The sequence below is a fragment of the Labrus bergylta genome, chromosome 23, assembly GCF_963930695.1.
Source record: "Labrus bergylta chromosome 23, fLabBer1.1, whole genome shotgun sequence".
Taxonomy (NCBI): Eukaryota; Metazoa; Chordata; class Actinopteri; order Labriformes; family Labridae; genus Labrus; species Labrus bergylta.
The window spans coordinates 13,547,285-13,562,357 of NC_089217.1; the positions used below are offsets into that span (position 1 = coordinate 13,547,285).

Below are 15,073 nucleotides of genomic sequence, written 5' to 3' on the forward strand. Positions count from 1 at the left end.
TCGTACTTCTAACGGTTTGATCCCCCCACTGGAGCCGCGCTCTATAAATAAACAGCTCAGAGAACTGCAGGAGAGGGTGTGTCGGAGGAAAAGCCAGCAAGTGGAGCATGTCTTCTTAAAAGGTCACATGCAATAAAAATGTAGTCCGACATGCAGTCACCTTGGCTTCCTGGAGATCCATTATGCTGTGAGTGTATCGGACCTATTTTTATCACACTGTAAAGGTCCACAGAGGTCAAGGACACAGGAAACGTTCTGCTTTATAGAATGTGATGAAGACAACAAGATCAAGTGTCCCACATGATAAATCCAGAAGATCAAGCTTCTGTCTTCAAGAATGAATCTGCCTCACTCGATATTTTTAACATACTCTTAACAAATGTCTCGTGCAGATCAGAGTTTATGTCTTCGAGCACTCAGGATCCCCTCGCACGTAAGTGAACATGAACTAAAACCGCCTACTATCCTCGTAGTTCGTACTGATGTGGTGCAGTATGAGAACAAACGTGAGATCCTCGGTTTGCCAAAACTACCCAAACGTTGTCCAGGAGCAGTCCTCCAGAAATGTTTCAATATTTTCAGGATGTGTGAAAACGGCTTAAGTTTAGAAAATCGTTCATTAGAGGTTTTGTAGCTTTTGCAAAAAAAAAAAAAAAAAAAAAATCGCAGGTGAGGCTTTTTGCAAAGCATGCATCAAAACAAACAAAGCTCTTAATTAAAGGAACATTTAGAGAATAATCGGGTGTTGAGTGCTGAAGAGAAACTTGGTTCATAATGCCGGCTTGTCATTTTAAAAACAGAGGAAACATTGTGTCATAAGAGAAACAGTGTCATAAGAGTCAGACCTGAGGGCCGTGGTGTAGTGGTGGATGGCCTCCTGGTGACGCCCGCTGTCTTTCAAGAAGTTGGCATAGTTGTAGTGGACTTTGGCATTGTGAGGCAGAGTCTGGATACCAGAGCTGAAACGAGGAGGATGAGGAGGAGGAAGAAGAGGAGGAGGATGAAGGAGAGGAGAAATGAGAGGAGGAGGAGGGACAGGAGAATGAGGAAGGAGAGGAGGAGGAGGAAGGAGAGGAGAAGGAGGAGGAAGGAGAGCAGAAGGAGGAGGAAGGAGAGGAGAAGGAGGAGGACGAGGAAGGAGAGGAGAAGGAGGAGGAGGAGGAAGGAGAGGAGAGGAGGAAGAGGAGGAGGAGGAGGAAGGAGAGGAGGAGAAAGAGGAAGGAGAGGAGGAGAAAGAGGAAGGAGAGGAGGAGGAAGGAGAGGAGGAGAAGGAGGAAGGAGAGGAGGAGAAAGAGGAAGGAGAGGAGGAGGAGGAGGAAGGAGAGGAGGAGGAGGAGGATGAGGACGAAGAGGAGGAAGGGGAGGCGGAGGACGAGGATGGGGAGGCGGAGCAGGAGGGGGAGGAGGCGTAATGTTAGACTGTAGAGAAATCCGACATGACATTTCTTTCAGGTCCGGTATGGAGATTTCAACCTTTGGTTCAGCGGGGGAACATGTTATTTTAGTTTTGTTTGTCATGAGGACACAATACTCATCTGATTAAATCATTTCATGTTATTTAAATGATCTACAGGCTGGTAAACAAGAATGGTTTTAAAGCTTCTGCACTTTCTGAAACCATAAATCATTATAATTAAAGAGATAAAAATCACTTCAATAAACTTGGTATCAAACATTTTGACAACCTAATGGAACACACAGACTCTGTCTCTGCTCACCGAAACAGGGCCTCCCTGGAGAGCCAGACGTGGTTCTGCTGGACGGTCTTCCAGGAGAAGAGGACGAGCAGCAGCAGCGTGGAGACGCTGAGGACCGTCGTGCCCCAACGACCGACCACCGAGCACAGCCGGCCCAGACCGTGAGCCACCAGGATACAGTAGCCCATACTGCAGGGAGAGGAGATAGAAGAAAACAGGCAGAGGTATTATTCATGAGCTCGGTGTGTCTCTGTCATCACTCAGCACTCGCCTCTTCAATCCTGCGAGACGTAAAAAAAAATACTCCCCCTCCCCCCCATGGTGCTTTTCACCCAAATCACTTCAGCTCCCCTGGGTGCTCATATTTCTACCACGGATGGATCACTTTGGCTTCTACATCTCAACCACTTTCCCCTAAAATCTCTGACCCAGATCACATTTGAGTTTTTTTTTTCTTCCACACTGTTGCACAGCTTCAGTCCGAGTGCAGAAATGCAAAATTAGAGCCCCCTAAAGGAAAGAAGAGCAACAAGAGAGAAAACATCTATAAATAGGTTACAGTCAATTCATAGCATGACAAAATGAAAAAAAACACATTCTGGTAAAATAAGAACTGAAGTTTGGTGGAAGTGACCGCTTGCACAGACGAGCTCAGAGGACTCCGTTTGTATTTTTGCTTTGCTAAAATTAAAAAAAAGGTCTCACCACAGGGATCAGCTGCAATAGTTATATTTTCCTCCAGAGCCTGAACATATCCTAAAAATGCACCCCCACACGGCCGTTTTGGACGCCCCTCAGTTTGTCAGATATGAGAGCAGTTATCAGTTCAAACCAACAGGTGTTGCAGCGATGGAAGCGGGCAAGAGAAGTGGTTCAGATAGAAGTGATTGTACCCGACCTAAAAAGCCTCTGCATGTTTCTAATAAGCTCCACGAGCAGAAACGTGCTCAAACTAGGATCAATATTGGAGATGCTTTTGAAAAATGGAGAGAGGTTAGAACACAGAAAGGTTTACAGACCGATGCAGAGCTGGATAAACACTGAAGCTTCAGTGTCCACCACATGGTGACCTGTGTGAGCATCGACTCTAGAGAGGAGGGGGCGGGGGGGAGACAGCTCTCTACAATGTTTAGAATTTGGACTGCAGTACTGTAGTATTTTAACCACTAGGTATCATAGTTACATGCTGCTCCTTTAAATACAAAAAGACATGCAGACAAACACAGAGGTTTATGTTGAAGAGAAAAGAGCAGTGACTTCTCCCCTCCAGGCGTCTTTTTCTCTCTTTTTCTTCTCTTTCACACTGTCCGTCCGTCCTCGTCACTATCACTCCTCTTATTGGCAGGTAGACAGTAACCAGCTCTGACACCTCCCGCCCTCCCTCTGTTCTTCTCTTTGTGTTTCCTGCTGTGTCAGAGAGTGCGTGCAGCCACCCGTCACTCTCTCACTGATCACTTCTGATGTTATTCCAAGGTGTTGAATCCTTTCCCTGCTGAACTCCACACTCTGATGCAGATGTGTTCTCCGTCTCAAAGAAAAGATCAGTATTCATGTTGGTTTGACCTGATAACTGCTCTCATATCTGGCAAACCGAGGGGCGTCCAAAACGGCCGTGTGGGGGGTGACTTAAAACTGCCTACCTTCTCTGGTCCAAACAAATCCAGAGCATTCAGGAGCAGAATCTAAAGTTAGAAGGAGGACATACTGACTGCTGCATTGTTGTCAGAGAAGCCAGCACTTCAACATAGCATGTTTCCTTAATGTCTGATCATATAGTAAGATCACTTTATCATTTCACTCACTACACATCTCACTGATTGGACCTTTAAGTTTTGCTTCTGTTGCAGCGTTAATAAAAAATCTAATCTTTCCAGCGGCAGAGAAAACATGTTTGATTCTTCGGACAGCAAAACAATTCTGCAGGAACTTTTACGAGTGTTGAACGCACTCTTTTGTATTTTAATCATCCTTTCAGAGAGCCTCGATCATCCAACCAGAGGATTCTTCATTCAGGAGGACGTTCCACATCTATTCTTGTTACACTACAGCTTGTTGACCCAGAGAGATGAACTCGATACAATTTGAGTAAAAGCCTCGATAGAAAAATGGATGCTTTGTTGAAACTCCTACATGCAGCAGAGATGAGCCTGAACGAGAGGTGACGAGTCAAGGCAAACAAGAGCAAATCACTGAGAGGAGAACGATTCAGAGAGAAAGACGGGGAATAAATAAAGTGTCAAAAAACAGCGCGGACAAAAAAAAACAACACATTTGGCAAAAACACTGCGGATATCCTGTTCACGTTCTGTAAACCTTTTACTCCACGTTCAACAGCGTGAACAAGAGCTGGAACATATCAACACTGACAGGACAGATTGTACAGCTGTGTGTGTGTGTGTGTGCATGTGTGTGTGTGAATTCAGCCTTCAAATCAAACAGTGTGTGATTTAACACTGCAGAAAATGAGATTATCCTACACTGATTCTGTATGAAAAACATCCCAATCAGTTTGTAGACAAATGCCCCTGACGCACATTACCGTCCTACACACACACAAACACACACACACGCAGGAGGAGGAAACTATCTCAGCAATATTCCTTTTTCTTACTATCACATGCGATTATGTTTTATGTCTCGTGCTATCTTTATGCCCTTATCTGGTTCAGTCTAAGATTTTTAATAACTTCTCATTATTCTCTTTGCCAAAACTGCTCACAGTGAGAACCCAGCAGCGACCTCCGGTGTTGAAAAATAAAGCCCGATGCAAAAGTGCAAACTCCTGCAGTTCCTCGAGTGTCCACTAGAAGGCTGTCTACAGAAGTCACATTCACACCCACGAGTCACTACCGAGGCAAGCAAAAGTGACATTCCCTAGCAGCAATGAGCGCCGTGAGAAGCGTTCTGAAACTGATCGGTCTAGAGCAGTGGTTCTCAACTGGTGGGTCGGGACCCAAAAGTGGGTCTCGGAGCTGTTTTCAGTGGGTCGCGAACATGTGACTGGGGGAAAAAATGTGTCAAAAAGTGAAGCGCTCTTAAAAACATGTTGGTTTAGTTCCTTCACTGGTTTCGTACTGTATGAGGTCGAAACTGCACAATTTTCCATTCAGTAAATCTAAAAAAATATCAGAAATTTGGGTCACAATTTTCATGAAGGAGTTGGTGGTGGATCCTTAAGCTAGACCAGTTGAGAACCGCTGGTCTAGAGCACTAGAACACAAAAAGCACTGTTTGATGGACACTAACCCTAACCCCTCAACAATGGCTGCACTGATTTACTTTAAGGTAAATGAAAGAGGATGTCTTTAAATTTCTACGATTCCTAAACGAATACTGAATCATGACTGAATCGTTGTTGTCACTGGAGTATTTAGAAGATCTATGCATTGCATCTTTGTATGTAACATCCTAATGCTAAAAAAGCATGATGTTATGTTGCATCATTTTTTCCCGCCGCCCCCAATATGAATATACTCGTAAAGTACACGGGCCTCCTGTGCAGTGAACATATGGAGGACAAGCTGCCTCCACGTCTGAAGCATCTGTGGCCTTAAGAGCCGAGAAGAAGAGTCACAGAGGAGAACTCAACGTCTGCTGAAAGGGACGCCGCAATTATCTGTGTAGCAGGTTAACATGAGAGCGCTGAGGGAGAACAACTCGGGAGGATTTCTGTGAGCTAGAAGCGCCCGCCTCCCCGCTCACTCCAACGGGCCCACTAAGTCTCATAAAGGTCGTGATTCATGGGGGACATTTAAACACTTTGCATACCAGAATAACCTCTGAGGATAAACCTCCCTATGGTACCGGAGGAAAGGCGAGAGAGAACAACAATTTATTCTGCAGGAGAGGACTCGAGAGGGGATGGAGACTGAAGGAAACAGACAGCAGAGAACGAGGGGCTAAAAGACGGTGGGCAGGTGGGTGAACGCCACGGGGAGAAAACAAACAGCTCGAGATGGAGGGTTTGAGTTAATGACGACTGACGGAGAAGTGGAGACAGGACTGAGAGAAGAGATGTGGACGGAGGGAATGATGGACAGATTAAGAGAGGAGAACAGAGAGAGAGCAAACTGAGAGCAGAAACCCTGCAATGAGAGACGAGAGGCTCTTAACTCAAGAGGGAAACGCAGCGGAGAGAGACACTGCTGAGAATGAGTGTGTAACAACACACACACACACACAAACACAAACACACACACACACACACACACACACACACACATGTATATAAATATGTATATAAATATGTAACAGAAGTGATTTCTAAAAAAAACGTTTAGATACACGAGCTGAAAAATGTAAAATATGTTCATTAGGGCCGTCAGCATTAAGTCGTTGGGTCTTATGACTGCACACATCTGACCACTGAGACCCCCCCCCCTCTGATTTTACCTGCACCAACTGACAGACAGCATCTGAAATCACCATGGCAACAGTGGACATGCCCTTTCTATCCGTCTCCCCCTCCTATCTTAAAGAAATATGGCAGAATATCTGCAGACCTCCAGTCGATTGAGAAAATCTGATCAGATCTAGAAGCAAGTTAGCTTGTGATCATTGGTGATGCAGATAGTGTGTGTGCGTGTGAGAGAGTGAAAGAGAGAGCACGTGTGTGTAGGCCAGGTGAGTCGTGCACATTCCAACGCGACTTTTCTACAATCCTACAGAGAATGCCGGGCGCAACAGAATCAAATTTTTTTTTACAAACACTGACTTAGACCAAAAGAGACTTAAAAGTCTTCGCACGCTAGGCTGAGACAGCATTTATCTGCATGGAAACCGGCAACGACGGGACTCAAGCGCCCCCTGCAGGAACAGACGGGTGATGTCACTCAGGCTTCAAACATTCATATTCACAGTCTATGGGAGGAGTGAAAGAAAAACAAAATCAGCATCCAGTTTCACTTAAGATTCACTTTCTCAGGAGAGTAGGTGTTTGAAATACCTCAAAAAAGACAAATAACTGCAGGACTATGAAACATAATCCATCACACACACACACACACACACACACACACACACACACACACACACACACACACACACACACACACACACACACACACACACACACACACACACACACACACACACACACACACACACACACACACACACACACACACACACACACACACACACACACACACACACTGACTCACCTGGGCATGTAGAGGACCCTCTCGGCCACGACGAAACCCACCCTGAAGAAAAGGTTGCTGGCAGGAATGAAGGGAAACATGAGGAACAGCAACCCGACCAGCACCTGCCTGCTCTCCTGTTTCTGCAGAGAGAAGACGACAAACACAGAGACGTGAGTCACAGCGAACAGAAATGATGTTACACTTTACAAATGTAACAGCTTCCACTCTCTGCCAGCACACACACACACACACACACACACACACACACTCTGCAAACACACACACACACTCTGCAGCCGTGACCAATCTGTCTTACATATTAACAATCATCTGCTCAACAGAGAAGCAATTAAGGCGATCACATTATCAAATTACAGCTAATTCCCTTTTCCATATCTGAGCACATTTATATTTCATCATGCTCCGAGCCTTCTCTCCTTCCATATAATCCTGTCATGCCTCTGTTTGTTTGAGCAAACAGGCCTCTAATTGGGCCGAGGCGGCGGCCCCTCACTGGGTTCAGTGGATTGGCTCATTAGCAGAAATGAGAGAGAGAGAGAGAGAGAGAGAGAGAGAGAGAGAGAGAGAGAGAGAGAGAGAGAGAGAGAGAGAGAGAGAGAGAGAGAGAGAGAGAGAGAGAGAGAGAGAGAGAGAGAGAGAGAGAGAAGCGTGAAGAGCTGATTAGTGTCCCTCCAATCAGAGACCGTGAGCGTGCAGGTGCTCCTCGGATGGTCCACGTTTTCGACTTCAGTGTGTTCACGTGCTTTCGGTTCAGAAAGTCCGAATCAAACAACAAACAGCGTGGATGTTAAAAAGAAGACGCATGTGCATGTCTCTGTTACGAGTTATATTTGAGCTAAAAGCTGATGTGCAATACGTAAATAAAGAAAAAGTATCTGAACACTAACAAAACATCTTTTGACTGCAACTCATTATTTACCGAGTTTCCGAGTAGTTGACATTAAATGCATGCAGGGAAATAGTTATATTTCAGAGACAAACAATGAACATCATGTCTTTTGAAATCTGACAGCCAATAGAACGGCCGTCTGTGGCCTTTAAAATGAGCTCACTTTAATTTTCTAGGACAGAGTTTTCTCCAAATGTCTCTGACTGCAAGCAGCTGGACCATGCAGGGAAAGAAAACTGAAACTGAATGAAGACCTGCAGCCCACACGGGAGAGGCCGGCCAGAACCCCAGATGGCCTGGCGTCATAAACACACGGACACACACTTGAAAAACTGACCACTGGCTCTGAAACATCCACACACACACACACACACACACACACACACACACACACACACACACACACACACACACGCTGACAGCAGCTGCACAGAAGAACCCACAGACAATCCTGGACAAGCAGGCAGAAACTGCTGCCAAATTCATCCAGTGCACTTTTCCCCCCGCCAGTTTCCAAACACAATTCTGAAAGTGTGTGTGTGTGTGTGTGTGTGTGTGTGTGTGTGTGCTCCTGCAGGTCAAGGTGCTTTCTGCAGAGCACGTTCTTTTTTTTTCCAGTGGGTGTTTCTGGAGAAAATGGAGCTTGACTTAAAGTGCGACCTCACCCCTCCTTTAACACAGGAAGGAGGTGAAGTCAGAATCCACTGAGGCTCCGTGAGGTCGTTAAAGCAGAGTCTATCGCACGGCGAGGTCGAGGGGAGAGGGCGGGAAAGGGCACGCTGGAACGCAAATTACTTCCTGAGGTTGCAGAGGGTCAGCGTTGTGCAATTAATTCAGGATTTCAGCAAGAAATCGTCCAGAGGGTCAGGACAGAACATGTTGATACTGACAGCTGCAGAGAGTGTGTGTGTGTGTGTGTGTGTGTGTGTGTGTGTGTGTGTGTGTGTGTGTGATTTTAAATTTCTGTATCACATCCTCAACTCAGTAGGATGAAGTGAAGTGGCCTGAAAGGAAAACTGGCATCGAGCAGTATATATTTTTTATATATTTTTTTTACATATTTAGAGGTCTAAATAAGTAGAAGTTATAAAAGCTGTTTTATTGCTCAATTTGTTTCTTCAGTCGGCTGAATCAGTGAGGGCTAATGCACCAAATGTACTTCCATCAACAGAGTGCTTTTTTCCTCCCCACTGACAGGTTCAGATTGTTATCTAAACATTACAGAAAGGATCCCGGAGAGAGAGACCTTTATGTTGAAGGTGGACTCAGTAGAAATGTTGGTAACAGCTTGTTCTTCTAGAAGCTCACCCTCCCTGCGGGACGTAGTGTTTACGTTTACTGCTTGTAGCTACACTGCAAGCTAACCGCCGGTGTTTGTCACCTGCCTGTCCAACAGGAAGCAGAACAACTCCACGTCCACGGGTAAAAGACAACACAAGGTTCACCCTCGTTTTAGAACGAGCTTTATCCACTTGGTGTTTCTCCTCACTGTGATTATATTTTCTCTTCTTTGCTGCTACGTCCACGTCCGTCATATTCACCGGTTTGAATCATCCAATCACTGAATTGTATCCTCTCCTAAACTCACCTGCTGCGCTGTCATTGGCTGGAGGAAACACACCAGCTCCTCCCAGAAACGTCCCGAGTCAACCAGAACAAAGCAGAACAGTAAAATCCAGTCAGAGGACAGAGTCTCTGCAGACACAGTCACCACCACACATGTACGGAGGCCCAGAAGGGACGATGGAGCAGCTTTACTTTAGGAGAAGTCTGTCTTTTATTTTGAGGGAGAAAGCTGCTGACTCTGTCTTTAAAGAGGAAGATGAAACAGACATAACATCCCTCTCTGCAAACACACGCTTTAGCATTGCTGGTGTACTGCCGCCTCTGTTGTTAGTTTGCTCTTTTTTTTTTTTTTTTTGTGCATTACACATAAAGTCAGACAATAACACAGACCATCTAACCAATCAGGACCGCAGAACTCCTGTTGTCTGCAAGGCTGAAGAGCTGTCTGAGTAAAATAGGGCTGTCAGTCATTAAGACTCCACAATCTGTCAAAGAAAGGGCCCAGGTTTTTAAACACCTTAACAAAGCTTCATTAACATATTTCTCTCTCTCTCTAACGCACGCACGCACGCACGCACGCACGCACGCACACACACCCGCTGTAACAACATATGGTCAGCGCTGACGGCCCTCACAGGTGCGATTAACATTTAAACACAAACCATCACACACTTCTCTCCAATCCTGCAGCTCTCGTGAAGTCATAAAGACAGAATATCTTTCCAGAGAGACTCCATGTGGAAGGTGTTGCTCTCGGCTCCACGCGAGCCAATTACATCGTCTGGAACACGTTTAAAGACAGACGGCGTTCTGAGGATGAAAACTCTGATGGAAATGTATGAATTTGTTGTTGTCAGGTTTCATTTCACTCAGAGTTTGACGGTGTTGGTCCTCCTGTTGGTGTGAGGTCAAAAATAAAATCTGAACACATTTCAGCTTCCCCTTAGAAAGAAACCATAACCCCTGGCTGACATTAAGTGGGCACCATGATGAAGGTCAGATTTAAACGCCTACACTGCAAGTGTTGGATGAGAAACTGGCTTCAGCCTGGACGACTTATTTGATAGTTTGACCTGCAGCAGTGTTGTTCAGCAAACTTAAAGACTGAATGCATCAGCACTCGGGCTCAATACTAGACACTTTTAAGTGTTTTAAAAAGTCCATCCATCCATTTTCTTCCACTTATCCGAGGTCGGGTCGCGGTGGGAGCAAGCGAAGAAAGTAGGGATGCAACAATTCACCAAACTCACGATACGATTCTCTCATGATTTATTTTACAAAATGAGACTGAAGAATAAGTACGAGATGATTGAAAAATAATCCTTTAAATTTTGTAAGCTGGACTCCCTTTTTCTCTCCCCAGCAACGTTTCTCGGCTCCTCCTCCTGGGGGATTCTGAGGCCTTCCCAGGCCAGACTCTGGGTCTAACCCGGGGTCTCCTTCCAGTTGGGCGTGCCCAGGAAAACCTCCAAAGGGAGGCGTCCTAATCAGAAGAGCCTTTCTCGTACGACAACACTACAAATCAAAACTCTGAGAACAGCGTGTCATGTTTCTCATTCAGGACGAGCAAGAGTTGCTTTCAGGATTCACATAGTGTTAGGTTCTTAAAAGACGGACGGACACAACTTTTCTGAGAAATGTACAAAATGTTCTGGGAATAAAAACGACCCTACTTGTCCATTCAGAGGCTCGCTCTCCTGCTCCGCTGACGCTCTGATGGATGAGAAGAAAACAATTGTGAATATTTTGACTTCTCCGAGTGAAATGCTCACTCGCATGCATGCATGAGAGAGTCGGAGCTCTTAGCCTGCTGAGAGAGATTCTATGAATGTGATAAAAAGTAAAAAAAAACCTGGAGATGAACCTGCGAGGAGACCTGCAGTCTTTAGTGAGACTCAGCGATACTTTTCTGCACAGGAACGTTTGGGTTTTAAGGAATGTTTTTCTCTCCAGAGCAGCAGCACAGCTCAACAAAGACTCCTTGAACCCAAAATCATCGGAAATGTAAGACGAGAGATAAGCACAGAGGCATTATGGGAAAAAGGGAATAGGAGTGTAGAGCACTCTGGGAGGAGAAGAGGTTTTAACAAAAAGCAGGTGTTGATGGAGAGACACACAGAGCCAGGTCTGTCTCCACGGTAACAGCAGGTGTATGAGATGAGTCAGAAGGATGTGTGTATAACCCGTGTGCCTGTGCAGCTCTAATGTGTGCATAGCCGATGCAATGTTTCCAGTAACGACTCCTACATGTGCATGGACGGCATAAGAAGTGAAATTCTTATTCATGAGGAAGGGAGTGAAGTGTTAAATCAGTATGTCTACATGTTCTGAACAGCCCGAGACCTGACCGCAGTGACCCTATTCAGCACATTCGCCTTTAATAAAGCGCTAATTAAGAGTCCCGCTGGGATGTGAAGGCGCGCTGATTAAACGCTGATTAAACGCTGCTTAAATACACATTGTGCTCTTTAATGGAACATTTAAAAAGACTCATTCTATTCAATAAAGAAAGGATGAGATGATGTTACCTTAGCAGTCTTAAAAAAAACGATCTCTGGGCGTGGAAGTCGACACAGTTTAACTGAGAGGGACACTGAAGGAAACATGACACAGTTGTTCATGATGTTACAGAGATATTCTTGACACTTCAGCCCTTTCCTTTAAATCTTAAGGATCTTTAAGCGGGAGTCAATAATATTTTTTGTCAAACTGGGCCCCTCCTCCTCTAGAAGCTCACCCTCCCTGCAGGACGTAGTGTGTACGTTTACTGTTTGTACCTACTCTGCAAGCTAACGCAACGCTAGCACAAGCTAACCGTTTGTCACCTGCCTGTCCAACAGGAAGCAGAACAACTCCACGTCCACGGGTAAAAGACAACACAAGGTTCACCCAAGGTTCATTGGCTGGAGGAAACAAGTCAAAAGTAATCAGACATTGCAAATGGATCTGATCTATATTGTCTTTCACCAGCAGAGGGAGCTATATGGACTACAACAGTGGCTCTCAAACTACCGGTGGTATGCGGACTTCCTGTGGTGGTATGCAAAGGAATCTCCACAATATATATATATTAAAAAAAATGTTAAGCATAAAACGCCAATTTTTTAGTCATACTCTTATCTGTCTTGTATCTATTGGGTTGTATTAATATCAAATGTGTTTTCCCCTCTAAATTAATCTAGTTTTTGCAACAAACAACTTTAATCTGCTCAATGTATGCTCGCGCACACAGACATAAACAACAACAGGAGTACGCCTCACGTTTTGAAAAGTTCCCCTTGATATTCTGCTATAATTCAGTACTGAATCAACAGCAAGCAGCCATAGGCCTACATTAACAGATATTCTGTTATTTATTGGAGTTCAGTACACAATCGGCAGCAAGCAGCTGTACATTTTATGGAGATGCTTCCGTTGTGATGCATGTACGGACAGTGGATCTTATCGCTCCCCCTCCCTCTATCTCTCTCTCTGTAGCTCTGAAGCTGATGTGATTCTGCTCTCTTTTGTTGTCTTAACACTCCGCAGGAGTCTAGACGGATTTTTTTTTTTTAAAAGGCAGTTTTGCTATGTTGAACGCAGAGACTTATAATAGAGAGGCTCTGGTTGCACAGAGCCTGCGGAGCGCGCACCTGCACTCTCTCCCCCGCTCTCTCAGGCACGCAGCAATTTTATGAATAAATGAAAAATTAAATAAGAACAGGTCGGAAATATACTTGGGCCCAGGTATCGTGTTTGTGTGGGAAACACTGGAGATTAAATATTCTAAAACAGGTTGTTGGTATAAAGTTGTCATTTTTATTGTTCTGCACTTTTTTTGATTTGGTCAAATGTCAGAGTTGTGTTAGTTTAAGTGCCAGTTCTAGCGCTGGCCCTTAGTAGGCCTACAGTGTGGCTGCCAACAGTCAATAATAAATAATATTCTTTTTATGAATTAATTTGCCTCTTGAGTGAAATGTGTGTTGAAATAGGCCTACAGTGTATTTTAACCTCTACCATAATGGTGGTACTTGGAGAGCCAAATATTTTCGGAGGCGGTACGCAATCTAATAAGTTTGAGAACCACTGGACTACAACGATCATCATCACTCTCCAGAGAGCATCAAGCGGTGCCGCACGATCATTTTCCAGTTGAGTGACCATCTTGTCTTCATTATAATAGCGTTTGATAACTGCACTAAATATGTATATCTATATATCTCTACAGATCAAACATAGATCTAAGAAAGATATCGGTTGATATATCTGTGTCCGATCAAAAATCCCAAATCGGTCGGGCCCTAATCAGTGGTGTTGATTTGCTTAAACTTCTATCAGAATATGTGGCCTCTTGGTTCAAAGCCTTGCTCGTAGTCACCACACGTTTTCAGGTATCATCCTTTGCAGACCCTGAATATCTTCATCAAATTCAGCTGGAGTAAAACTCTTGCATGGTTCAGTGTGGTGGAAAATGTGAAATTTCAGGAGCTTAACCGCCACTGCTGCTGTCCTGATGTAACCATGAGCTTTTTATTTGAAACACGTCCCCCTCTGGAGGGTTACCAGCTCTTACATTCATTCCCTGAGTTTAAACAAGGTACTGCATGATGTAATGAGAAGATACAGGCATCGGGAAGGTCGTGTGAAAACGCTGTCTTTACCTGCAGAGAGAGGACGCAGTGAAGGCAGAGAGCGAGCATCACCACGGCCAGCAGCACCGTCGCCACGTTACGCACATCGCCCGGCGACTCCACCAGGGGGATGCTCCCCACCTGCCAGTCGTAACACAGCACGACGGGGGCCAGCAGCAGCCAGGCGTTAAAGGAGAGCAGGTAGGAGTAGGTCAGGATCCTGGAGGAGGAGAGAGAGAGAGAGAGAGAGAGAGAAATGATCCATTAATTGTCAAACATAATCAGAGCTGGAATCCATCATTCTAATCAGTCTGTTTATCTCAATACTAAAATGTTTGGCGGTTTAGCTGAGGAGGTTGTCCGAGGTTGAATATTGATTGGGAGTCATTTTCTAACTTGACATTTAGAGTCCAATAAAATGAGCCCGTGCAAAGTCACACACTGCACTGAATGCTAAAACGCTGCTGCTGCTGCTGCTGCTGCTGCTTTTGCTGTCGTCGTCTATTTCCTCCCTCAGTTTCTCCACATTTCTCTCGGTGTGTTCGAGACCTGCACGGCTGTCTGGAGTATTGATCTGTCCGCAGCGAGGCAGTTATTCACGTCAGTTAAAACAGCTGGCGCAGGGTAAGAGAGGGAAACGCAAACAGAACAAGAGGAGCCAGAAAAGGATGCAAAAAAAAAAAAAAAAAGGGATATTAAAACAGGCCGGAGAGAAACGGAGCGTGGGGTACTTGGGGAAAATAAATATTTTCCCTGTGACCTTCCTCTGGTCAAATTCATGAATCCCAGAGGTGACAGTGCACGGACAACCTGCCCTACCTCAAACAAAAAAACAGTCCTATGGTTAAAGACAGAGTCAGCAGCTTCCTCCTTCAAAATAAAATACAGACTTCTCCTAAAGTAAAGCTGCTCCATCGTCCCTTCTGGGCCTCCGTACATGTGTGGTGGTGGTGACTGTGTCTGCAGAGACTCTGTCCTCTCAGGGCCGGCCCGTGGCATAGGCAGTATAGGCAAATGCTAGGGGCGCCAGCCTCCATAGAGTGCGGCGGAAAAGTTTAAGATCAGAAGAAATAGAAGGAAAAATGCGTTTAAATATCACTGAATATTATTTATCTAATATAATGTTCATGCTTTTATTTAGTAATG

The 15,073-nt window shown here is 45.0% G+C and overlaps 1 protein-coding gene across 1 annotated transcript in view; it reads right to left on the bottom strand.

Annotated features, from left to right (window-relative positions):
* tmtc1 (transmembrane O-mannosyltransferase targeting cadherins 1) overlaps positions 1 to 15,073 on the bottom strand; it is an 85,280-nt gene that overhangs the window by 15,029 nt on the left and 55,178 nt on the right. The window contains exons 7-10 of the mRNA XM_065951182.1: positions 13,958 to 14,147; positions 6,860 to 6,981; positions 1,719 to 1,886; positions 846 to 959 (exon numbers count right to left, since the gene is read on the bottom strand). Coding sequence (XP_065807254.1) covers positions 846 to 959; positions 1,719 to 1,886; positions 6,860 to 6,981; positions 13,958 to 14,147 — 594 coding nt within the window. The remainder of the gene's footprint in view (positions 1 to 845; positions 960 to 1,718; positions 1,887 to 6,859; positions 6,982 to 13,957; positions 14,148 to 15,073) is intronic.